Source organism: Phoenix dactylifera, chromosome 2 (assembly GCF_009389715.1).
Source record: "Phoenix dactylifera cultivar Barhee BC4 chromosome 2, palm_55x_up_171113_PBpolish2nd_filt_p, whole genome shotgun sequence".
Lineage (NCBI taxonomy): Eukaryota > Viridiplantae > Streptophyta > Magnoliopsida > Arecales > Arecaceae > Phoenix > Phoenix dactylifera.
The window spans coordinates 28,135,256-28,161,845 of record NC_052393.1 but is presented as its reverse complement, the minus strand read 5'-3'; the positions used below and the strand labels follow the sequence as shown (position 1 = coordinate 28,161,845).

Genomic DNA, 26,590 nt, shown 5'->3' with positions numbered 1-26,590 from the left:
GGATATACAATATCTAATTTCTTTAACCTTCATTTACAAGAATAGAAATGAGAGATGGAGTATCAACATTCTTAAGAAGAGAGTGGGTTGATGAGAAGGAGCAGAAAGACAGTCTAACAAGGAAGGTGGTTGGAAAGACGAGGAAAAAGGGGGAAAGATATGAAGAACCAGCCAACCCAAGAGAGAAAGAGAGAGATCTCAAAAATTTTAATTTCCATAATAAAAACTGGAGCTCCATATGCCATATATAAGAGACACTAAACTGCTTGACGAATTAATCCTAATGACACTACGAGTCTGCTAACACAATTCATAAGTTAGACTTGCCTTACAGAGATTTACACAGCTCTTTTATGATCAATTTTACGTTTATTACTCGACAACAAGCAAAATATGCAAAACTAAAATTTAAATAGTAAACCTAGAATTGGTATCCACATGCAATACTTCTCTAGTTAAAGAAACACATCTTTGAGGTTAGGAGCTTCAATAGTTCAATTTGCCTTCTGCCTTGTATACACTTTATCGAAAATGATGTAACTTGTGAAATATTTTGTTAATGGAATCTTGACTGGATTGCCATGGTTAAGTTATTTAGACAATGTTTCATTCTAAATATGAAGTTTCTCTAAGATGATAGGTACTGGCTCTAGTACAAGCATGCTACAACTTGTTTACGATTTTGCTAGTTTAGTTTTGGATGCATCGTGTAAAAATTTATTTTGGAGTTTAATGGGCTGATATGTAATAAATCATATGTCTGATATGTAATAAATCATATGTCAACGGGCCTTGTTCATTTTAATCCAGTATACTCATGTTAAACTTTGTAGATCCCAACAATTAGCAGCAACAACAAAGTTGTCAAATGCCTTGATAAAACGAACAACAGTAGTTTGTTAATCATTGGTATGCCAAATCCTGCCCCACCCTTCTTTCCCTTATTTGTCCTTCTTGTCTCTTTCTATGACATTTAACTGAAGGTAAACTCTCTATACCTGATTTTCCCAGCTTTCGGCGTGTGTGTATGTAATTGACATATTCCAATACAGTTATCTAGGATCTAATATATAGTAAGGAATCTACACATTGAGCCTCGTGAAGTATCAGAGTGTTCTTTATTTGAAGTTAGTAACGTAACAAAAGTGTTTTCTGCATTTTTCACTTCAGTTTGAAACATGTTTGTACATTGATTAATTTGAAATTTAGTTCTCTCTCTCTCTCTGTGTGTGTTTTTCTTATTCTTTCTTTTATTGCCATGATCTACAACATATCCATTTTAAGATCTCTGTGTTCTAGTTAGACTTCTCTTTAGAATGCATAAAGCAGATAAAAACAAGATTGCTGTTGACGTATGACTATCCAAGGATGTCACTGTATGCCTGAAGGTATAAGGGATATCTTCATGTGGTTATTCTTGATCCCAGAACCTTCCTTTCAAAGCATGATAAATATATTACTGTAGGGTTGATCTCTTATGGTGTTTCTATACCCTAACATGACTCATTCAGAGTTTTTCAATCAAAAATAAGAAATATGTTCATGGATGTCTGCTGATCTTTTTGTATCCATGGATCCAAATCTGTCTCAAGATCTTGTATATATCACAACTCGTAAGTATCGACGATCGCAAGAAATTATTGGCAGTGGGCTACCAATTTCAATGTTTCTAGAGTAAATGGAAAGAGAATTATTATTTTAGAGTTTTTCACCCCTAAAGATCACTAATAAGTCTATAACCATGATGAATGGATCAGAAAGCAATTTCAATTTTCAGCAATACAACTGCAGTTGGCTTGATAAGCTGTGTCAACGTGTATCAACAGAACAAGCCCCAGACACTATGGATAAATATAGAAACTCAAATTGTGGACTTAAATGATTCATGGATTGCAACATTTCCAATAGTGAATCCGACAGGACTCTTAGATGAATCCCACCGTGATTGCATTGGAGACAGGCTTACATAATGGAGCTTAATTAAATATGGAGGTACTAAAAGCTTTATAGAATGTTTAACAATCATGACAGATTGGGCCAATTTGAGTCTGCACAATGAACTTTAACATACTCTAGCAAACTCCACAACACTTACATCTTATTATTTTGAAGCATAAGATAATAACATGCTACCTACTTCAGGAGCATCCTTTTCTATCATTCTTGACAATAATCTCCATCACTTACAATTAAGAATAGCAATTAATAATCTCATATTTTGTGAGTTAGACATGTGAACATATTTTAAAATCTACTGAATAGCTATCATTTTTAGCAATACTCCTCTCAACATACATTTCAAAGAAGACAAAAAAATTCACATTTGATATCAAGAATGGCATCACCATGAACACACGGCTCAATACTAAAAAAGTTAGCACTAAAGCACAAAAGTAGTTTTGCAATTTATATATGAGACAACGTTTAAACCAACGTCGGTGATACCATTCCAAACTGCCCGATTTGAAGCATACCAAGCCGTACTGAAAGCTGACCGGGACGGTTCCAGCCTTCGGCTTGAGAAACCAGAGAGGGAGGGGTAGAGGGAGAAGGAGAGGAAAAGGGAGAGAGGGAGGAAGGAAGGGAGAGAGCCAGAGAGAGGTAGGGAGGGGGAGAGGGATAAGTAAAGAAAGAAAAAGAGAGAGAGAGAGAGAGAGAGAGAGAGAAGGACGAAGAGAGGGAGAGGGCGGCGATGAGCAAGAGAGACGGAAGGAGGAGGTCAGAGGGCTTTCAAAGCCCTCCTTTCAAACAAAGAAAATCATAAGTGAAGTTGGCAGTGGCTTCCGACTTCACTTACAAAAATCATGAAAATATATAAAAAGGAGCCAAAGCCCCTGTTTCATTTCGAAACAGGGGTGAAACAGGGGCTCCGCCCCTGTTCCAACAATGCGGAGGTAAGAGGGCTTCGAAAGCACTCTCTCCCCTCCCTTCGCCTCTCTCACTCATTGCCGCCCTCTCCCTCTCCCTCGCCCTCTCCCTCTCTTTTTCTCTCCTTCCTTCTTCCTCTCCCCCTCCCCCTCCCCCTCCCCCTCCCCCTCCCTCCACCTCTCTCTCTCTCTCTCTATCAGCCTCTCCTGCTCTCTCCCTCTCTTTTTCTCTCTCCTTCTCTATCTCCCCCTCCCTTTGCCGATTTTCTTATCAGTTCATGTCGGAACGGCACAACATCGGGGCGTACCGTACCGTACCAATGGCCTACAAGCATGATAGCCGATTCTAATACTGCGGACCTTTAAACTGTTATTTTTTATATTTTCTATTCCAAAAAATATTTTTTGCCGATACAAATTTGATTAATTTTTTCTATATGTCCATGCATAACATTACTATTCTAAATTAATATTAGATGCATATGCCTCACACTAGCAATTCATAGTGATGCCAAAAAAAAAAAGAACAAAAAAGAAAATTGTTTCTTTGATTGTGATGGCTGGCCACCCTAGAGTTTCCTGGTACGTGTGCAGGACAGCAGATGTTGAGACAAGACATCCACTATCCCCAAGTGGTGGGATACAGGGCAACCCATTCTATGGAAAAACTGGGACAACCCCATCCTATGGTATTTAAAACCTTGGTCTTGGCTAATCCTTTCACATTACTTGTGACGAGTCCTAACATGAGAAGGTACGGGTGTCGCCCCCATGTTAATTATTTTCTCTTATATAACACCAGCACTATAACTCCAGAAAAGGTAGGGGTATCACTCCGACCTATCAACCCAGTTCCCAACTTGGGCCCAACCTACACCCTGACCAATCGGTGAATGGGTTGGGTGTTGGTCTAAAGTCAAACCTGTTGAAAATTTCAGGTCAGATTGGAGTTTCAGGTTTTTATGCTCAACGCAACCTAGTCCCAATTAATGACAATTTATATAGATAGTATTAGTTGTATTTATATACCCTTCAATTTCTAAACTCTTAGTGTATGAAACTTCATTCCATAGATCAAAAAATGCAAGAACATGATGGTACTGTTAGTGCCAAGGTCTACCATACTAATTCATACCGTCTCGTACCAAATCATATTAATAAGGTGCCATTATGGTACTGACATTTGGTTCAGTATATGAGCCGAACCAATTTGCAACAGTCTGAATTAATTGCCATGTACCAGCTTCTATCATGGTTGGGAGTAGGAAAAAGTCTTAAGAGCCTGTCTCAATACAGGATGCATACCCTACCACACCGACCATACCATACCAAACTAGTAACGTATTGATACCGTTTCTAGTATCGGTTTTGCAGATCTTGGCTATTACTCTAATGCTCCGATGCAAAGCCAACACTTGTACAAATACGAGAATGCTAAAACCAACGATATGGCCATAATGGTGTGTATTGGTAGGGTATTTTATTAACGATAATGGTTGATATCAACAATTTTTTATTTTTTTGATATTTTCAATTTTGGTACACACCATTGGTATCAGTATCGGTACTTTACAAAACCATAATGTTTTGATGCAAAATTCGTACAAGATTCGGTACCGGCATTTAGAACCTCTTGTTCTATAATTTAATGGGGTAAAAAGAAGATTTATCACATATTACAAAATTTTTAGTTGTTCATACTTGACTTACTATATCATTTTAATTGTTAGCCAATCATTTTTATATTATTAACTATCAAGGAAGTGTTGGTCATGATTTATTTTTTAAAGCATATAATTGGATGTTTTATTAATAAACTTCTTAAATCCTGGAGAGTATTAGCTTGATTAATTGTTCAATATGTATAGTCCGTTACTCGATATGAAACCAAGTTTACCCAAACTCAACCGGAAGATTTAACAAGTTTCATGATATTCTAATTACCCAAAATAGACCCGGCCTACTCCTTCAATAAGCCTGGGATTGAACAAAATTTAGAGCCACAGCCCCAAACGGGTTTGGGTTTGTTCGAAAAGCCAGACCCCATCCGACCTGATAACATCCATAAAAATGGAAACTTGGTTTTGGACTTTTACATAGCTGGTAAATTAAGACCATTAAACTCTAGATGTGAGGCTAGGATTTCATCGAGGCAACAAGCCACTAAGCATTATCCATTTCTTATCCCCTTTTGGTATTGTTTTTTGAGATTTTGAATCTACATCTTCCTGTCTAACCATACTCCGAGTTTTAATCCTTAACCCCAGGTACATGCCCATCTCAATTATCAACATTTTCACAGTTCATAATCCAGGGAATCCCACAATCACCATGACATCACCCAAAAGGGCTAACAGAAGGTGAAATTTGTGCTCCTTGGCCCAACATAAATACCCAAGGCCCTCTCCGATGCACAAATATGGGAACACACATCCACAAATCCTCACACACTCCTCCCATTAAAACCTGGTACACTCGCTGTGGAAGGGTCCAATCATAAATCACGCACCATGACCAGCCCATAGTCAAACCTAAAAGGGCTCGTGCTACAGTATCCCTAGTCAATATCTGGGCCGTAAGCTTGATCAACTCTACTACCATTTGCAATGGCCTAGAACCTTACCGGAAAAGCCTAGCCAAAAGGTATAATTTGGGTTCTTGGCCTTTCTTAAGTACCCAAGTCCTCCAACACACCAATCTAGGTCTAAACACATGTCTGTGCAGATCCTCACAAAAAGACTGTAAAGTTAGTAAATCAGCCCTAGCATCTTTATATCATTTTAAACCCCTAATGCAATTCTCTAGGTTGTCCTATGTCACATAGTTTGTATAATTTCTAGTAAAGCCAACTTCAAATAACCAATAATCAGCATATTAGTGCACTTTCTAAGAGATTTAGTTATTAAAACATAATTCATAATTCAATAGAACTTTATGCAAACAACATGGTGTATACGCACCGCATAGGTCTCCAAGCCAGCTGCTTTGGTTGTAGGAGTCATATCCCGACTAAGAGAAACAATGTAATGCCCTTGTAGTAGATCAATAGCATCCTTAACGACCCATGCAACAACAAAAGACAATCTTATAAAAATAATAGTTCAACTATTCCATGAATACATGCAGTTATAGAATGAGATCTTGTAAAAACATTCATTATTTTTGTTAGAAACGAACAAAGCATGCAGGATTGCATAAAGTTTTGGAGAAAAGAAATTCTAAGAGGATAAATCATTTTTGAAAGTACACAAGTTAACTGTTCTTATAAATGAAGATAACATGTAAATGAAAGAAATACTTTGTTAATGAGTAACCAAATTCCAGTTACATATATCCTTTTAACAAATGTACATGACTCATGTTTAGTTTCTCACTTGCAAATTAAAAATATTTTTCTTGATCCCTTTCTTCCCTTTGATGAGGACAAAAGTGAGTTACTTATAGGTTCTACTCAATCAAAAAATTTGAAAAAAATTCATGCTTTTTAGATAGTTTTCTTTATACAGAAACAGTTTTCAGTGAATAATTTCTGCCTTTCTGGCAAGGTTGTATATTTTGCCTCAGATTATAAGTGAACCTATGTAAGAAATTGTGATATTATATGAATTATTTGAACTCTTTTCTAGAATTATGTGATCTGGTCCATTTATAGTGTCTCATTTCTAATTGGGAAATGCTAATTTTGGTGTTTTACTAAAAAAAAAATGTTTCATACTTGAATTTTCGAATAATGAGATGATTCACATGTAATGCTTTAAGGTCACTCATTTTAAATGGAAACTTAAATTAGCTTAACCATCATAAAGTTACTTATTGATTTGTGCAGTGCATTCCTCATATTACAAACACAGTCAGAATCACTAGCCATAGATAGAGTATGCCTCCTTAAAAGAAAGACAACTCAGTGATTTAAAGGCAGCTTTTGATCAAATGATTGTTAAAGAAATACTGAAAATATAACAGTTGTGTTCTGTTGCTTATATATATTTTGAATGTATGGTTTTATGTCAAATAGACCATAATGTCCTCTCTTCTATGAACATATTTTGAAAATATAACAGTTGCATTCTGCTGCTTGGACAAGATTTATTTAGGGTTTTTTTGCATAAAACACCCTCATTATAGAAATAATCACACACAAAGTCCTCTCTTCTACATATTTAAGGATCAGAAACTCCCTTTCCTAGAAATTCCCCGATGAGACCCCACATTAACTTTCTTTTAGCCAGTACAAAATACATCACTTTTATTCCATTACCCCTATCACTCAGCCCTTTGAACTTTCAAATTGGAGAAAAATGACATATATTATAAGAATAGTGGCGGCAAGGAGCTTAAATTTGACAAAGATGAAATCGAGAAGCACAAGTGGCTCACTAGCTACAAGATTCAAAGGGCCAAGTGGTGCAAGAAATGGGGAAATGCAATAAATATTCCACTATGGCTGATGAACAGTTAACTTGGGTTCTATTAAGGCACTTGTAGGATAAAAGAGGACTTGACTTTAAAGAGCGACCTTTATGTGCAATTGATCCTCAAATGGATTTGTTACAAGTAAAATTAACACTTGACTTGAGAACTATGCTTTGTGATACACTTGTAATTCTTCTGATTCTGTGAAAAATCAGAACTGTAAGGTTGGAAAGAATGAAAGATCTTTACCACCATACTAAACAATATGACATCAATACATATAAACTATAGTTGGGTTGTGAAATTATATAAAGCATAACTAGCTATAAACCTGTTTGGTCCCATCAACAAAGTTGTTCAAGTAGTATCGAGCTAGAGCATTCCATCCATCTTTTACAATTCCTTGAACTGTTCGCTTTCCATGCCTTGTATGCCAAAGTAAAGTAAAATGAATATTACACTAATATCTATAACAGAAAGAACAAAATATCTACTTATCAAGTGGAAAAGTTTGATTATATTTTGTCTTATTTAGTGGAATCTGAAACACACATATATGTATGTATGTACGCACACATGCATGCACACAAGCACTCGCACAAACACATATATATTGTCTGAATGTTCATAAATAAAGTGGAAGATGTATATTATCTGAATGATCCTATCATTTTAAACAAGCATAGCAGACTAGCAGTAGTGTAGGATACATATTAGAAGTATCCACAATGTTGCTATGAAGTTGATATTGTGCATAACTGCATATACAAGTGATAACCATCCATTAAACTGTCACTTTCATATCTAATATTGAAGAATTTGCAAAATAGTGAATCCTGATTTGCATTGTGAAACACCCCCAAGTGAGATGGAACTGGTTATACATATACAAGCACAACAAAAGTTAACAGTCGATTCACAGTGAGAAAGCAGTAATTGGCATTATCACTAAAATCCATATACACATATTCTAAGAAGCTCAGTCTTTATGATAGACTGCACCTCATAAAATTTACAATCTAATTACAACTAAATTTGGTTATGTTTAGATTTGTAAGATACTCTATCATAATCATGAATGCTAATAGTACAATGGTTACAAAATAGGAGATGAAGTTGAAATGCCAAGAGTGGATGCATTGATAGTAGTTAACTTGGAAAAAAACTCTCTTTATGGCATCTTCAAGAAACATCGTTCTTGCTTAAAGTTAATAGTTATGACCATCACTAAACCTTCAAAGAAAAAAGTTACCTAACAAAATCTCCTTTCAAGGCAGGAGTCCCAGAGTATTGGATGCTTATATCATCACCATGATTAGCCCATACTGAAATGAAGAACTTTATTACAATAAATTTAAGGTCATCTTATAGCACTATGAAAAAAAAATAGAGTACAATATTATGCTTAACCCAATTTATAGTAGATGACAATTTCTTTCAGGGAAATTAGTTCTTTAAAAATACTCACAAATTTTAAAGCTTGCATCGAAAAAAGGATATGCACTGATAGTTTCATCAGCACCAAAAATTCCTATTCGTTTAAGTTGGCTTTCCAACATCTTTCTCCCAATCATGCTCTGTGGATCACAAAGTTATAAAATCAATAATAGAATTTTATCATGAACAAAAAATTCTACATAATATATAAGAAAAATGGTAACTACTTGATAAAGAATGACAACAGTGACAATTATAAAAAACAAGCATGTACTTTTAAGGGAAAATAAAATAAGGAATATCATCTAAAACAAAGATAAGAATTTGAATTTGTACAATGAAAATATATTACAATCATCCATCCTATAGAAAACTAAAGAACATGAGGCAATCAGATGTAAAAATCATTCCAAGAACTGTTGCTAGGCCACCTGTCTTGATATATGTCAATTAATTATATGAGGTTACCTAAAGAAGGAAAATTGTTTGATGTGTAGTTCCCCAATCAAATAAGCATTTATAACCATAAACATCAAGATATATATAGAAGAAGCCAATTTTATATAATAAGTCTTTCCTCAATCTTCTACAAAATATTGTGCAAAGCAAGAAGCGATAACAAGAAATTCCTTTATTTTCTAACTCCTGAAAAGGCTTACCCCTCAAGTTATGGAACTTCTCCAAATCTTTTTATTACTTCAAACCATGTTATTTTAATTCTTCCCTATTCGTTCCTAACCCTTGAAAAAGAAGGAAAGAACTCCAAGCACTTCTTCTTAATGGTTTCTCCTGAGATCTATACAAACCAACACCATCCGAATTGATTCTCCATTACTTATATCGTCAATTAGGAACAGCACTTGTAAATTCTTTAATGCACTAAGTCCCTACTTTATCATTCTCAGTCTTACCACAAACTCAACATTCTTATGTGTCTCATATTCAGTTCATTTTCTTCGACCCTTTGTACTCCCTATTGTCTGTATTACATAAGCTGCCACTTGTTTTGATTCTATAAAAAGTTACCATAAAGTCACCAAAGTATGTGTTACATATGACACCTCAGAAGCACCTCCCAACTTTGTGCACAGCTCTAATTCTATTATGTGTCCCCATCGCTCTCAGATCTATTAAAGGAGACAAAGGACAGAGAGCCACAACTTCATAAAAGCTGAGTATTTACTGAATTCTAAATATCTAAAATTGGAAGATAGAAGAATGATATAAGATTCATTTTTATCGGTCCAAACAATTGAAATTCCCCTGGTAAGTTAGCTTCTTAAAGAAAGAGAAGGTTTACTGAAAAGCTATTACAAAGGACAATCGATATGCATGACAATAAATATTCATTTTCACTTCTAGTTGCCTGACTTTAATAAAGATGTCAGCTGCAATCACTGGCTACATGATTTAGTCAAAGAGACACCACTCTCCCATAGAAATGGAAAGGGGTCACATCCAGAAGAAATTTATTTTTCAGCAGATGTTAAACTGCCCTCGATAAGTTAAGTATATGAAGGCCTCCATAATTCCATAGCAACCAACAAATCACATCAAGCTGCTACTTTAATATCTAGCTGAGAGTTTCTGACACGTTCCCTCTCTTCTTTCAAAAAAGTAACATTATCTCACTTGTAAAGTATATGCTCCTCTATTATTATGGTTGTGCATGTTACAAGAAAATTATAATAGCTAATCTATGTTGCAGACTTGCACCTATTATTCCCCAAGATATCTTCTTTATTAATGTTCAGTAACAGACAAACAACCTCTCAATCATAACAGTGTTCAAATTTAACTAAGGGTTCGTTTGGTTAGGGGTAACCTGGCATGGGAAAATAAATCCCATGTCACACTACCATGTTTGGTATGAAAAGAGGATGAAAGAGATGGTAAAATGAATAGTGGGTCCTAACTTATTTTACTAAGAGAGAAGGCAAAACAAAAACCACCACAGAGGTGGGTTTTCTTTTCCGACACCAAATTACTGAGTGGAGAAATTGTCATCGCTTGAGAGGAATGCCCCCACTTTTTTCGTTGAAACCCATAAATAAAAATATTCGGTCTGGTTGTGTTTAAATATATTTATTTAATAAGAAATTGAAAATACTAAAATTTATTTATAATAAAAAAAATATATTTTATAATATATATATATAATTAATTTAAAAATATTTATTAACTCATGTTAATATATTTCAGTATTTGATATGGGCCATATTGATAGCCTTCATGAAAGTGGGCCATAAATGGCCAACAAAAAGACTGGAAAAAAAATGTCACTGCTTGAATTGTTTATTCAAGAGTATTCTTAGAAATTTGGCAATATTCCCATATAAGATTATCTCCAAGCAAACATAGTAATCTTTTTTCAGTATCATTTTCTGGAGTAATTTTTCCGCCAACCAAACATGATAAAATTTATTTTCCCCTACAATCATTTTCTCCAATAAATGATTCTCAAGAATCATCAGATTATCCCGTAATCTGACAAACCCCAATCAAACTAACCCTAAGGGAGAACCAGGAAAGTTTGAAAATATATTTAATTAAATAATGAGAATAAAATTACTACATAAAGGAAAAGATTAGACCTTTAAACAGAAAGTATGATGATCTGCACAAAGATTTGTGACTGGGAGAACTTGAGGTGTAGGTCTAATATGCAAGTAAAATGTCTTTGATGGTTCATTTCATAAACATAAATTGAATCTGAGCAGATTTAGCATTTTAATTTTTTATCCTAATTAACTTTTACAAAAGCTGAGGATGCCTTTTTCCTTCAAAATTAGGAGAAAACATAAGCAATTTATATTCCAGTGTGATCTCATCAGTTTAACATAATACCAGAGTGCAAAAAAAAAAAATGTGTACATGATGTATTTAAAGTAAAAATGAAGTGCTTTTATACGTATGAACTGCAGTTCATACAAATATTGAAACCTACTGTTAGCAGTTCACTATTTGATTTTAGATGCTTTTGCAGAGCCATTAAAAGGGCATAAGGACTTAAACTGTCACTTGATATTAATGATTGTTCTCTGTCATCCTACCTCCGTGCTTATTTCACTTACTGAAATGGAACTAAATTAATTTTACATGCAGCATTACAAAAACACAATACATAAGATGAACATTCACAGTAAATAAAATTATGAGTCATAATTATAAACTATCACCTGTGTAACATTTGTTCGGTCCAAACAATCGATACAATTGGTTCTCACAACCCCAGTCTGCTCCTCAACTTTCTCACCTTTCTCATTTAATAGAAAGTATCTACAGAATTTCATAAGAAAATAAAAAAATGATAAGCTTAAAAATCTTACGGTATGAAATTCACTAAATATACTATAAAATCAGAGACCGTAGAAGAATCAAAAAGTTCAATTAATGTGCAATAAAGCGAGTGAGGCAATTTCAAAGAAGAAAACACATAAATTAGTGAAAGGTAAGGCCGATGCTGCTGCTGGAGAAGGGTTTAGCACCCTGGGGAGCTGTACAACAGGCATTCACACAGTGAAGTATTACAAAAAAAAGTTCTAGAAGTTTAGGGCATGATATTTAATTAGCACCAAAAAAAATTCTCTTTACTAACACATTTATATTAATGGGCACTAGGTTCAAAAGCAGAACTGCAAATTACTGTGGTTTTGTACAAATTTCTTAAGGTAGTACATTCAACCGGTGGTAATTCCATATAATCAACAAGTGTTGGAGAACTTGAAAGCAAGGTCGGACCAGGCGGTTCAAAGAGTACTGAACCGTACCGGGACAGTTTCAGCAACCGAAACAAATGGATCCGACGGAGGGGGGCAAGGAGAAGGAAAGAGAGGAAAAGAGAGAGAGCGACCGCGGGGAGGAGGGAGAGGAAGGAAGACCGGAGGCCGGCGAGCATGCAGAGGGGGAGGAGGAGAAGAAAAGAGAGAAAGCGAGCGGGAGAGGGAGGGAGAGGAAGGAAGACCGGAGGGCCAACAGAGGCCGACAAGCGGGTGGAGGCCGACAAGCGCACGGAGGGCTGCAAAGGAGGGGCTCCACCTCCGGTACCTGTTTTATTCGAAAGAGGGGCCCCCTCCGAAGCTCCTTTTTAAATTTTCAATTTTTATTCGAAAGAGGGGCCAACAGAGGCCGACAAGCGGACGGAGGGCTGCAAAGGAGGGGCTCCACCTCCGGTACCTGTTTTATTCGAAAGAGGGGCCCCCTCCAAAGCTCCTTTTTAAATTTTCAATTTTTAAGTGAAGTCAGCAAATCACTTGCCTACTTCACTTGACAATCGCCAATTTTTTTAAATTTTGTGATAAAATTTTGCCAAATTTTTTTAACCGTGTACAACATGGTTCAATACAGTATGGTATTGATACAGTATGGTATTGATTTGTATCATACTAGTCTCCTACAATTATGCAATCCAGTACCAGGACTGTGAACCTGGGTTTTAACATTCAAGACAAGATGAAGGTATGTAAGCTTAGAAATCCAATTGCACTCCTCAAAAACGTTACAGTAGTCTTCTCAAAATTTCATGAGGACATGAAAGAACTTTTCTCATAAAGCTTGTATATTAGTATAAATCAGCCATGCATCGGTGCCAATCCTAACTCTAGAATGCAATGAGCATACTTGCAAATCTTAGCAGGTAATTATTAGAATACTAAAGATACAAACTCCAACTATTTTAATTTGCGATACCCAAATCAATCACAATGAGAAAACCCAAAAGCATCAACTACAAAGAAGCACAAGGAGAACATCCAATAATATATAAATGCTAAATAGCCTGGTCATGATATCAAAGTATCAAATTTAATGTTGCAATGAGTGCATCAGATTAAAGAACACAAACAAAAGAACGCCATCTATATGGACAAAACATGATTAACATACCCATGCTTCTTGAGGTAGTCCCCAATTTGATCGTAAAGAAGAGAGAGACGCTCAAAATGGATATGGCCACAAATTCGATGAAAATCAAAATGTACATATCTAAAAGAATATAACAAAAGTTAGCTGAACGAATAATTTTAATATTATGTACAACACCAAGGATAGAAGTGATGTACCTTATATCTTCACTAACAATAGGCTGCATAGCATTTGCAAATCTTTCACTCAAGCGTCCCTCGCTACCATGCTAATAAGTACAAGAAAAAAAAAAGAAGAGTTAAGGACAAAAAGACAATCATCGAAAAATGTACATGCTTTCATGCAAATAGATGAATAAGCATAAATGTATACAAAGTATAGGAATAATACTATTTATGTACAAGTAAAATGATAAACCTAAGCACGACCATCAAGAGTTCAAGACCTATCCAAACCATAGCCATAGAATTTGTCAAAGTTTTGCAAAATTCATGAATTGTTTGTCAAGAATAGCCTTACAGAATAACTCTGAAAAATTCATCAATTCACAAATGCACCGTGGATATTACAAAATTCATGATATTTAAGAATAAAACTAAAATTTCTTGACATGTAGCTCTATTAGATGTGAGAGGAACTGGAGTACATTTCAGCAGGTAACTGCTTAAATCCTTAGGAAGAGCACTGGTTTAATAGTGCTTAACTGGTTGATCATTATTTTACAGCCTATTGAATGTTGATAAGCTGATCCACTCTTAATTTGTAAATTCAAACAAAGAAAAGGAATATACACTAGAGGTGAAGAGGTTAATGAACTAGTATATGTGCAGTTAATTCAAAGTTTAAAAGAATGACAAAGCAAAAAGGGGAGAGGCATCGGGTCTGGTTTCATTAGTTTCCAAATTTAGTGAACCCTTGCAGCCAAGGAGGAGCCTTAGACCCTGGCATAGTCTAGCATACTGAGCCGTACCAACTATATAGTACTGTACCAGTAAGGTATGGGTACGGTACCAAGATCCGATTCTATATATAAGGTGAACCAGTTCATACTAGTCTGAACCAAGTGGAACCACCCAATACTACCCTATACCATCTAAATTCGAGCAATACCATGTCTGGAAGTGAGAAAAAAGTCTAGGGAGCCTGTGTCAGTACTAGATGTGTACCATAACATACCGAACCAATAACTTACCGATATGGTTTCCGGTACCAATTTTGCAGAACTTGCCCACAAGTGTCAGTCATGATTTTGCTTCCAGATCTAGAGTTGGAGACATTGATGAATATTTAGTCAAATTGATGAGCAGATAGAGGAGGATGGTTACGAGGATGTTGATAATGATTCTACTAATGATGAGTCATTATCTGAAAAGTCATTTATGGAGAAGAGTGCCATTGATTTTAGTGTCTTTTTCATAATTAGCATGCTATGTATCATATGTTTTGTCATATTCATTTATGAAGTATGTACTTCAAGGTTTAGACTTAGCTCTAGACCCTCATTTTATCACTTTTCTTACTGAATTATTACATCAAAGTTTAAACTTAGTTCTAGACTTCTAGCAATTGTTTGTTGCAACTTATAGTTTACAAGTTTGAGCATGGATTATACTTCATAGGATGATATTGGCATTTTGTTAGGTTAGCATGTCATGTTATCTTAAAATATGCACTTGACATAGTGTTAAAGTGCATACTAAATGTTTATTTTGTAACCATTATATAATATGTGTCTACATATATTATTTTAAAATTATTTTAAGAAAACAAATCATGTACACGCTATTTGGAGACTGAATGCCTACCTACCGCTTCCGCTTTTTAAAATATTGGTTTCCTTCATATTTCTAGGCACATGATTGTCAAAATTATGTCACCACCACTTGGGAGTTTCCTTCATGCATCCCATCTATCAACCTACTCCTAAGCTAAGAGCTTTCTTTTCTTCTTACACAATGTATCCTTAGGCCTTGGTGCCTTGTAGTTTTATCTTCATCTTGATTAAGCAATTCTTCAAGCTTATAAGGTCATGTCATAAGATTTCCCAAGTTTGCTTCCAAATTTTGTTACTGAAGCTCCTTGATTCACTGGAATTCTTGCATTGGATTTTTCCACCATCTTGTTTGCTATGCTTGATGCTCCTTCAATGCCCCTTATGGACAAGCAATGTTGCTATTGCAAATAATTGAATTCTTATGAATTTTAATAAGAGAGAAAGGATTTAAAGCCCCATTTGGCATTACTAAAGGTGATAGAGCTTTGCCTATAAAGATTTCGACAGTAGACCTTTTGCTAGTAGAGCTTTTAACGGAAAACTATTTGCTATTTGGTAACTAAATATATGAGGTGTTGTCGAACATCCGCGGCCATTTGCTAGAAAACTGAAATAGTTTAGTACTATCAAAACCTTTGCATAGTGAAAGACATTTGTACCACATGTTTTCATAGAGTAATCAATTGTCTAACTCTTTGTAATTTTGTACTATCAAAAAACTCTTAATTTATTATATAACAATATTTAATATTATTATATTAAAATAATATTATTATAATATAATAGTATCATATTACTTTAATATGATAATATGATAATATTGTACTATCAAAATTTGTTATAATAACACATTGCTAGATTATAAAGTATTTTAATATTTTAATCTAAATAATTTATTAAATAATATAATTATTTTTATTGGTAATTAACAAGTAACAAAGAATATCATAATAGCAAACTAGGTAGTTCTCGATTCTAATAGCAACTTAAACAATGTTTGATTTTGCTCACCCAGATACAAAATACAATAAAATTGTTCATATATCACACTCATAATAACAATATAAATATTCACCAACATTTCTTAACATCCATATTGCAAGTATAAAAGGACACCAACTTAAATGATTATGGATATACAAAGTATTTTACCTTAATTTTTCAAAAAAAAAACCATTACCGGAATCGAATATATGTCTCTTGGATAAGCTTTTGCTAAAAAACAACTTCCCGCTGCATCTAAAGTAGAGATTTTGGCCAAAAGCTCCAAATTAGAGTGTTTCCTAGTAGACCTTTTTGAGCTTTTGGAGGAGTCAGAAAGTTGTTTCAAATTTTTTTATCAAATATCTCAAGATCACCCAAAAAAGCTCCTAGCCCTCCAAGAAGCATTTTTGATCCTCCAAAAGCAATGCCAAATGGGTCTAAGTCCTTAAGAAATCACTCTTACAACTATAGATCATAAAATAGATCTTTCCACTCTTAAGTTATTTAATTGCCACTAAGAAAAGCTACAATTATTGTAAACAGCTTTATGATGCTGCATAAATAAAGATAAATTATTACACACTATGGTGATCCTGAACACATACCCATCTTGAGAGAGAGAAACATACCCATCTTCAATTGAATGAGATTTCAAGCATGATCACAAATATGTTTCTTCCCCAACATGACTTTGAATAGAAGAAAAGTTGAGAAACATACCATAATCCAAAATACAAGTTCACATGCAAACAAAATGGAATATGCTGAAATATAACTATCTATATCAGTTGTTGGAAAGATAAATACCAACTTAAGGAAGTTCATATTGCAGTGCAAATTACCTTGTTGACCAGGTCAATGGCTAAGACAGAACCATACTTCTTACCCAAATCTAAAAAGTGCAGTTCAGCTACACGAGGCTGCCAAAAGAGAACCAATATGTCAATCAGTTCAGATTGCTTTATGAAAGTATCAACCACAAATTTGTCACACACCATATGACAAAAGAAATGGAATACATAAATCACAAAACACGCACCGCCTCCTCAGGTTTAACAAGATCAAAGCTAGGTTTATAACTCAAATCAACAATCTGCTCCCATAATAATGGTATAGACCCTCGAACCTACAAAAATGAAAATATATAATATGCATTTTCCGAAAATTTCTTATTTTATGCATGTTCAGAACATGGATAATATACAATACAAAGGTGTATACTAGCAGAAAATCTATTATACACACAAACAAATTATATTAGCAAAGTTTTGAACTCTAATAACTCTAAATATACAAGATGATTAACCAAAAGATATTACCCTTACCCTTAATTTTGCCAAACAAACCAAGTAAAGAATTTTTAGCAAAATATAGGAACCATGAGCATCTATGTAATCAAAGTGCATTGCAATCTTACTATTGTTCTAACTATGAGGACATAAATGACACTAATAAAAATTTTCATGAGGAATTGTTGTTTCTTGAATCAAAGATTACCACCAATTATCTTATCAGAAAAAAGATCACAAAGTAGTCATGCCAATTGTAGCACTTTCTGTGTGCTAGTACAACTGGCATATCATATCATGACGACAAGGTAGCATCATGGTGCGAGGAGTGCAAGCGCATGTGTTTAGTCCCATATTAGTTGTGCATTGGGGACGTCTTGAGTATTTAAGCAAAGCTGATGACCCCAACTAACAACCTTCTAGGTATCCTTTTTTGGATAAGATCTTGGGCTATTACAAATGGTATTATAGATGACCTAGCCCATGGTTCATTTGTAACTAGGGGAGACAAACATCGGCCCTTTCGTCACTGATCAAGTCATTTTTTGCGATTATAATTGGACCCTTCCCTGACAAGGGTGCTATGGCTTAAACAGGAGTTGTGTGTAAGGACCTGTGAAAGCATGTTTAGTCCCACATTCATTATGCATTGGAAAGGTCTTAGGTATTTAAGCAAGATTGAGGATCCAATGCTAGCCTTTTTTTGATGAGGTCCTCAGCCATTACTTACTGGACCTGATACCGAGACTTAAAAGTTAAAACCTTGGTTTAGTGTCTTTGGGCACCTCAAATGAACATCATTCTTCTATAAAACAGTTAACAAATTGTTGACCTAAAGGATTGATTTTTCATGATCACAAAACAACTGAGTATGTTACTAATGGTTGTGTCTTAAAGCAGCTTTAACATTTTCAAGGAGCTTTCAGTTTGTAAGAGAATTTTTCTTTTATTATCATTATATTGGTGTGTCGAGTTTCAAAGGGATTGAAATTTGGAAAAGGTTGTTCCTTACCTTTGAAAAGGAGTGTAAGAGGTTACTCGTGCTCAGAAAATGAGTGTCTAGCTTGGGAAGAGCTAGGTTTTGGTCGGAGCGACCCGACTAGTTAAAATCATTTGAATATGATTAGCGGAGGTGAAATTCACGAGGGAACCTTGGGGAGTGACATAGGTGTTGTGTTTAGCATCGAACTACAATAATTTTTTGGTATTTGTGATGCTTTGATTGTTTCTTTTGTTGATTTCATTCTTTGATTATATGCTACCAAAGTACGCAGAACCGACCGAACCGACATACCGGTGGAGACCGAACCGGCCAACCGGAAAAAAAAAACCCGACGCGTGCACGTCCGCATTTTAGCCACAGAGTGGCATTAAATGCCCCGCGTGGGCTTGCTGCCCCGTGCGGAGAACCACGCACGGATGTGGTTCACTGCGTGTGGAATCGCTCGCAGGCCGGCGAGCGATTCCTTGCTCGCGCCCACATAGGCGAGCTGCCCCGTGCGCAGACGCTTTTTTTTCTTTTCTTTTTTTTCCTTCCCTTCTTCCTCCTTCCCGAACTCTCTTCCTCTCCCTTCTTCCCCTCTCAACTCCTCTATTCTCCTCTCTTTCCCCCTTCTCCTACGAGCAAAGAAGGGGCCAGAACCGCGAGCAAAGGGCCAGAACTACGAGCAAGACGAGTGATCCTCTTCGGTCCGAAAGAGGAGATCGGCCCGAGGCTCGGTGCGACAAGTAGGCTTCTTCTTCTTCTTCTTTCTTCCTCTTTCTTGCTCTTCTTCTTCTTCCTCTTCTTCTTCCTCTTCTTTCATCCTCCCTCTTCTTTCCTAGTTTCTGCCAATCTCAGTTAATTTAAAGAGCAAAGCTACCACCATCACCATCTTGGCGGCAGATAAGTGGGCGTTAGACGATATAGACGATAGGCAGAAAATGATGGACTCTGCCTTTTCTTTTCTCCCAATTATGCGTAATTCCAAGTTCATCATTTTTTTTAATTTTCCCACTTTTAGCATAAATAGCCTAACAACATAGAATTAATGGTGGAATTACAAGTACTTTAGGATCGGTGCAATAATTGGATGTGTCGCCCGCAACTAGCTGCGCAGTGGATCTACCGTGCATAGCCATGTACCCAAGACTCATCCCTCAAAGTGTTTGAACACCAAAATTTCAAAAACTTAAGTACCCAAGTAATATTCAGCCCTATAAATTCAAAAAGAAAACATTGTAACATGCCATAATTAATTGGAAAACCAAAATCACATTAATTGCACAATAACTAGAATAACTCGTTGCCCATAGAAACCTATAAAATGATAGTAAAGGCCTGGACAAATAAAATTTTGAAACCACAGGAAACTACAAGATATGCACCTCAAATAGTAAATGGCAGCTGGACCTTTTATTAGAAGTCTATTTCCATGTGTAGATTCTAGTCTTCCTACGCCACCAATCTTCGGATTTATTCACTAATTACTAAATACAACACATTATGAGAAAAAATTTCAATAAAAGTTATTAGAGGTACAAGACAGATGCATACATGTACGTAAAAAGTCAAGGCTGAAAATCTCATGCATTGATTCCGTAGTGTTCACATACGGATCCATTAGGAGACATGGTATGTCCCCCATATCTGCGCAAGGTCCCATATCAAAACGGGCCGACATGCTACAACATACAGAGTCAAAAATAGGGTCAAGATGGTGTGGTGGGGTCAAAATTCCAAACCTTTAAATATATGCAAATGTAAATACATATGTACGTGCATACGCATGCATATATCCATACATGTATCAATGCCACAAAAAGGCACAAGGCACAAGCATCGCTGTGCACTTACACAACACAATCATCATAGAATGCAATACGCAAAGACATGACACACTTGCAGCCACCTATTACCACATACACAACATGCACCGTCACAAAGGCTCACTTATTTTGCACCTTATTATCTCAATAAGAGTGCATAATGCATGCATTTTAGTGCCCAATGGAGCTTCCTCGCATTGAAGCAAGCATTGCGCTAAGGTTGCACCTAGGTCCGCTTCGTGCCTTAAGCACACATTTAACAATATATTTTCAACATTTGTCAGAAAACAGTAGGATCATAGGATTGGCCAATTGTCAGTGGACTACATTGTATTAACAAAGAACTGCAAAGCCCAAAGCTGATAGATCATTTGTCTTTCATTAGGAATATAATGATATAAGTTAAGTCGAATTAATGATATAAATTAAGTCCTCTCATTTAATAGAAAGTTGCTGAAAGAGAAAGGTATACAAGGATGTCCTTCTCTGAACTATTTTCACCAAATATAAAACATTTCAAGGACAATCAGAATTTACTCAATAGACAATATATATATATATATATATATGCAAAGTCCACATAGTTCATAAATAATAACAGTTAACCACCCATGGCATGATGATAATATATAGGGCATAACAAAGCCCATGTATGTTATCAACGTATCAGCTAACCATTCAAAATGTGATGAATAAGGCCCTGTTTGGGATTGTTGTTGGTAATAGAGCTTTCGGAGCTTTTGGAAGTACGGCTTTTGAGAAGTAGAGCTTTTTATAAAAAGTTGTTTGTTGTTTCGTAACTACATTTTTTAGTATTGTGGAACTTTAACATATTTTTGTTAACCAAACTGATAGAGTGCCTTTAGTATGAGAAAATGACAATAAAGGACATTACATAGTATTATACAATAGAATATAATATAATGTAATATTACATATTGTTACATATTAAAACATTATTACATGGTATAATATTATTGTAATGAAATATATTGTGATATGTTTTAGGAATATATTATAATACTATTATAATAGTGTAATATAATATTGCATAGTATAGCATAATAATATAATATGATATGTTATGATATGGTATGGTAATGTACTATTGCATAGTATAATATTATCATAATATAACGTAATAATATCATATAATAATATTATTACATAATAATATTGCATAGTATATAATTATAATGTAATATCATATTATATATGATATAATATTATATTACATTATAATGTAGTGTAATATTATCTAATATAGTATAATAATATAATATGAAAAGATATGATACAAAACCTGATGAAAAGAGAACTACAGATACTAAAGAAAAAAGTAGAACTAAAATAATTTTGTTATAATTATAATGTAGCATAATATTATATAGTATAGTATAATAATATATATAAAAAGACATGATATAATATAATATAATGATTATTATTATATACTATAATATTATTACAATATAATATAATGTAATATAGTACTGCAATATAATGAATATAACATAATACAATATAATATTATTATAAGATAGCATGATGCAGTAATGTATTATTATATTATTATAATATTATACTATAATATATTATATTATAGTATCATAATATATATGATATGATATGATATAACAGATTATCATATCAAGTATACATGCGTTTGTGGGCATTTTGGTCACCAAAAAAAATAATTAAAGCTAAAATAGCTTCCTGACATCTGCCAGAAAGTACTTTTGGAGAGAAGCTCCAGAAAGTAGACTTTTTTCAGCTTTCTCGCAAAGCTAAAATAGCTTTCAGATTTTTTACCGAACACCACTATACTATCCAAAAGTGCTTTTAGATAGCCAAAAAGTGCTTTCTGCCTCCCCAAAACCTTTGTCAAATGGGGATAAGTTTGAACATTGGATGCCTAGGACAGCAAGACATTCCTGGCTAGTGGATGTTCAAATTTTAACATCCAATGTTTCCAATTAGCATTTTCAGCCTTGGAATAGTATTATTCCACCATGAAAAGTGTTTTCGCTTCTACCTGTTGTATGTGCTAACTGTTGCACATCTTCAAGCCCCAGAAAGCATGTTGTCCTTGACTTCAACAAGTCAACCTTGTAAGGCTTCTAACCCAGCCAAAAAAAAAAAAAAACTTACTTGGATGAAAGATGCTGTTAATCCATTTGCTTGTAGTATCTGTTCAGTTTCGACAAAATTTGCCACATAGCCATCTCTGTCCGCTCCTCTTCTCCACATCCGAGTACCTTTTGAGATAAATAGTTTCCCTTGTCTTTATTAGTTATAAAGAGTATTTGAGAAAATAAGTAGCAGTTGGAAATTAGAAACTTCAATAAAATTAAAAATACATAAAATATTTTCTTGAATAATTATGATTTATGGAGAAAGTAAAATCTATAGAGATAACATCCACATTTCATAAGCAACAACAACCTGTCCTTCTTGTGCATCTACGTGAAATCAAAGTGACATCAACAATATTTGTTCCAATAGCTGCTTGAAAATGCTGGTAACCTGATATGCAGTTAAGGTATGATGAGAAAGAAGATGTAGTAAAATACAAAACCTAGCACAAAGAAATGAAGGATATTTCCCTGGACGATAGGTAGCAAGTACTGATTCAGCTGCACAATGAAATATCAACGGTCAATATGTCATAAAAGACATGCATTGCAGAAGGAATTGAGGTACAGCATTGAAGAAGAGGAAGCCAAGAAACATTTCTCACATTGTTATCGATCAGTGGTTCCAACATGTAATTATTCCACAGAAATCTAGGTTCTGCCTGTTGAAGAACAATGGTTTGAAGTAACAGAAATCAGAATTTTGTTAGTAAACAACACCAGTCTTCTTCCTAGCAAAGCTTCTTGATAATTTAAGGTAGAATGAGCATTGACGTTTATGAGCAAGAGGATGAAAGGCAAATAAGAAGGGGAAAACTGAATGAACAGACCTCAGATGTGAACTATAATAATGTATAACAAACTAGAGATTATGTTTCCTGATCAATTAAATAAAAAATATACTCGAATAGAAGAACTTCAGTAAATAAAAGCAATATATAATATAACAAGAAATCTTATTTATTCTCCATTCTTCATGAAATGGACATCTTTCAATTTATATGCATGCTTAAGAAGTAGCCATCCAAGACGACCAATCAATAAAAAAAGAAGAATGAGAGTTGAAGCTTGTAAAATGCATATGACTAATTCAACATGGTGACAGCTCTAATCTTAACTGAATCTGAATATTAGATCCAGCATGTGAGAGCAGATTTACAAACTTGAGGGATGACTAATTGATGGGGTTATGATTTCATCAACCAGTGGGATATTTAATGAACAGCTCTAATGGACTAATCGCAATGTTGTGTTTAAGATTTCTTCCATTTATGTGCACTGATAAACATAGTCCACTTTGGTTCCCACTATTTACAGAGTACAACTAAGAGAAAGGACAAAAAGACAACTCCACTTTGGTCCCCACTTTTTACAGAATACAACTAAGAGAAAGGACAAAAAGGGGCAAATAGAAAGAGGGATTACATATAACTTATTACTTAAGATCGAAACTAGTGGTTCCCCATGAGATAGAGTTTAAAATGGACAGCTACTATATACTCATTTTCCCACAAATCAAACAAATGGTGCACCTGGCTGGGAGTCCATACATCCACCAGCTAGCACATACATGCATAAGCACATAAAGCAGGGTGGGATTAAGCAAATGAAAAAAATAGAGGATATCTGCCGCTTCCATCATAATGAGAAAGATTACTTATAAATTATAATAATGACTCAACACTAACAGCAACCCTTTGACGAAAATTTATAGGAATTTGCAATGCAAAAATGCCTTTCAAGAGATGGTGATGATGAACTCATCTCTCCCTCGGTCTTGGTGGCACTGATTTGAGAGGCATTTTTCATATTGTGAATTTATCAGCAACAACATCTTCAGTGATTCTTCAGCACAATAAGATAACAACGACAAGAGAAAGACTGATTTATTACCTGCTAGGGTGTTAAAGATACTGAAAGAATATATAATAAAATTAAATTTGCTTGGCAGGCTTCAGTATTTCCAGCAGAAAAATTGTGATTATATAGAATGTACCAAATATATGAAGAATGTCATTTGAGGCAGATTTGTCTTGCCAAGTGGATAGAAACACGTCCAAAGATAGCTGGTTATATCTCCCGACAAACTTCAAGCAAGAGATGGATGAATGAACATGAGGGAGGGGGGGAGGGTGGCATCAACACATGAAGGACAAGGCAAAAGAATGGAGCTAAGAAAGAAGAGGGGCAGGCGAGAAGAGAAAGAACATGCCAAAATAGATGCCACCACCATTCATCATTAGAACTGCTTCCACTCCCCATCTCCACCACTGAATGCCCCAAGCTCCACAGACCATCTTTGTGCACTAACCCAAGAGAATGGGGAGTCGGAGATAATAAGACTTTAGTAAGATAGCACACATGTTAGGCAATCCCTGTCAATTGCTTAAAATAATGTGGTTCTGTCACCACAATGACTTAAATACCACATTAGGGATGTAGGGCCATGTCGTTGGGTTGGGGGCCCCTTACGGCCTTAATTTTCATTGGAGGATAGAGGCTGGCAGCAGGAATTATTTCTCCCTTAAACAAGGAACTTCTAAGTCAAGTCTTATTGTAGCAAATACCAATCCTCTAACTGTTGCAAGGAAAAGTTAAGGTCCAGTCAAGCTTGACAAATTTTTGAGTCACAATCATGATTCAGGCTCTAACAATTGATATCATTGACCCTAAGCCATCCCTAAACGTAAAGAATTATCTAAATTCAAAATTATCTCTCAATGTTCTACCTTATAGAAGTAATAATGAATAGTGAGACAGAGAAAAAAGAACACATCGTGCATCTTGTTTTAGCTTTTAACTAGCTAATAGATATTCAAATATACATGCTAACCTGATTCTCAAATCAGTGCCCATGTAATTGGAAGACTATTTTAAAAAAGCAAAATTACGTCAATATGGAACTTCTATAGATATGCCTCCTATTCAACCTCGAAAGAGAAGAGCAATCAGTTTAAACTTACTAGAATAGAAAGAGAATGATTGGAGCAACGAGTGAAATAACAGTGGTCTACAAAATGGTGTTGATGCATATGCAAGTGCAGTCCCTTGACTACATTACATTCCCTATATATGTGCATAACGTAAACACAGCCCCCTTATCATTATGTGAACGTATATGCAACTCACATAATACCTATGGCTGCATATGCAACCACAATTTTGCAGACTCAATCAAATAATCAGGCTAGATTCGGTTTTCAAGAGAGCTGAACAAGGTAAGCCGAACCGAACCAAACCACCCGGTTAGGCCCGTACCGAGCCGACCCAGTGGAGAACCGGGTCAGTTTGCCCATTAAAAATGGTTTCGGCCCAGAACCGGCCGGAACGAGTTTCGAACCAACCGGAACAGGCAGGAAAAGGCCCGAACCAGCCAGTTCCGTTCAAACTCGGTGCGAACCGTCCGATTTGCACCGAGTCGACCCAGTTCGGAACCGAGCCCCCCTCCCCCTTTGCTTCTTTTGTTAAAAGAAGGTGCTGGGAAGGCCTTCCCAGCGCCTCCTTCTCTGCTTCGTTTAGGCTTAAGACGCCTAAATGGCTCCCCCTTCTTTCCAATTTGCAAAATCACACTGACTCAGCACGATTGAAGAAAATTCAAGCCTAAATAAGGTGTGCTTCCTCTCCCCTATCTCATTTTCTCTATTTTTATTTTTTTGAACTTGAAAAAATAGCTCGAAATTTGCAAAATTAAGAAAGATCATGCCAAAATTTTCGATTTGGGCAAGATTTTATTATATAAATAGGTTCGTGCACTGATTTACGTTCAATAATCCCTAGGGCTTTCACTTCAACACGTCTTCGTTCGTGATCGCTTAGAGCCCCTCTTCCATCAATAGGTACTCCCAAGGTGTCGACCGCATGGCCTTTCCCGCAGGAACATCCACAATAGATCCAGTGCGCTTGACAAGATCTCCTTCTTTAATAGCGGTATCACTACCAAAGACAACAATACCTACATTCTCATTCTCAAGATTCAAGGCTATTCCTTTCACACCGCTGGCAAATTCCACCATTTCTCCA

At 35.4% G+C, this 26,590-nt stretch overlaps 1 protein-coding gene across 3 annotated transcripts in view; it reads right to left on the bottom strand.

The window, feature by feature from the left end:
- Positions 1–26,590, bottom strand: part of LOC103723574 (phosphoinositide phosphatase SAC6) — a 48,488-nt gene that overhangs the window by 5,734 nt on the left and 16,164 nt on the right. For 2 of the 3 annotated variants that reach the window (XM_039123856.1, XM_039123857.1), the window contains exons 7-19: positions 23,176–23,232; positions 23,038–23,071; positions 22,881–22,961; positions 22,587–22,693; positions 17,378–17,464; positions 17,181–17,258; positions 13,778–13,848; positions 13,602–13,700; positions 11,897–11,996; positions 8,749–8,857; positions 8,533–8,605; positions 7,612–7,705; positions 5,828–5,920 (exon numbers count right to left, since the gene is read on the bottom strand). In XM_039123856.1, the coding sequence (XP_038979784.1) occupies positions 5,828–5,920; positions 7,612–7,705; positions 8,533–8,605; positions 8,749–8,857; positions 11,897–11,996; positions 13,602–13,700; positions 13,778–13,848; positions 17,181–17,258; positions 17,378–17,464; positions 22,587–22,693; positions 22,881–22,961; positions 23,038–23,071; positions 23,176–23,232 (1,083 nt within the window). The remainder of the gene's footprint in view (positions 1–5,827; positions 5,921–7,611; positions 7,706–8,532; positions 8,606–8,748; positions 8,858–11,896; positions 11,997–13,601; positions 13,701–13,777; positions 13,849–17,180; positions 17,259–17,377; positions 17,465–22,586; positions 22,694–22,880; positions 22,962–23,037; positions 23,072–23,175; positions 23,233–26,590) is intronic. The other variant, XR_005510780.1, reaches the window with a different exon arrangement.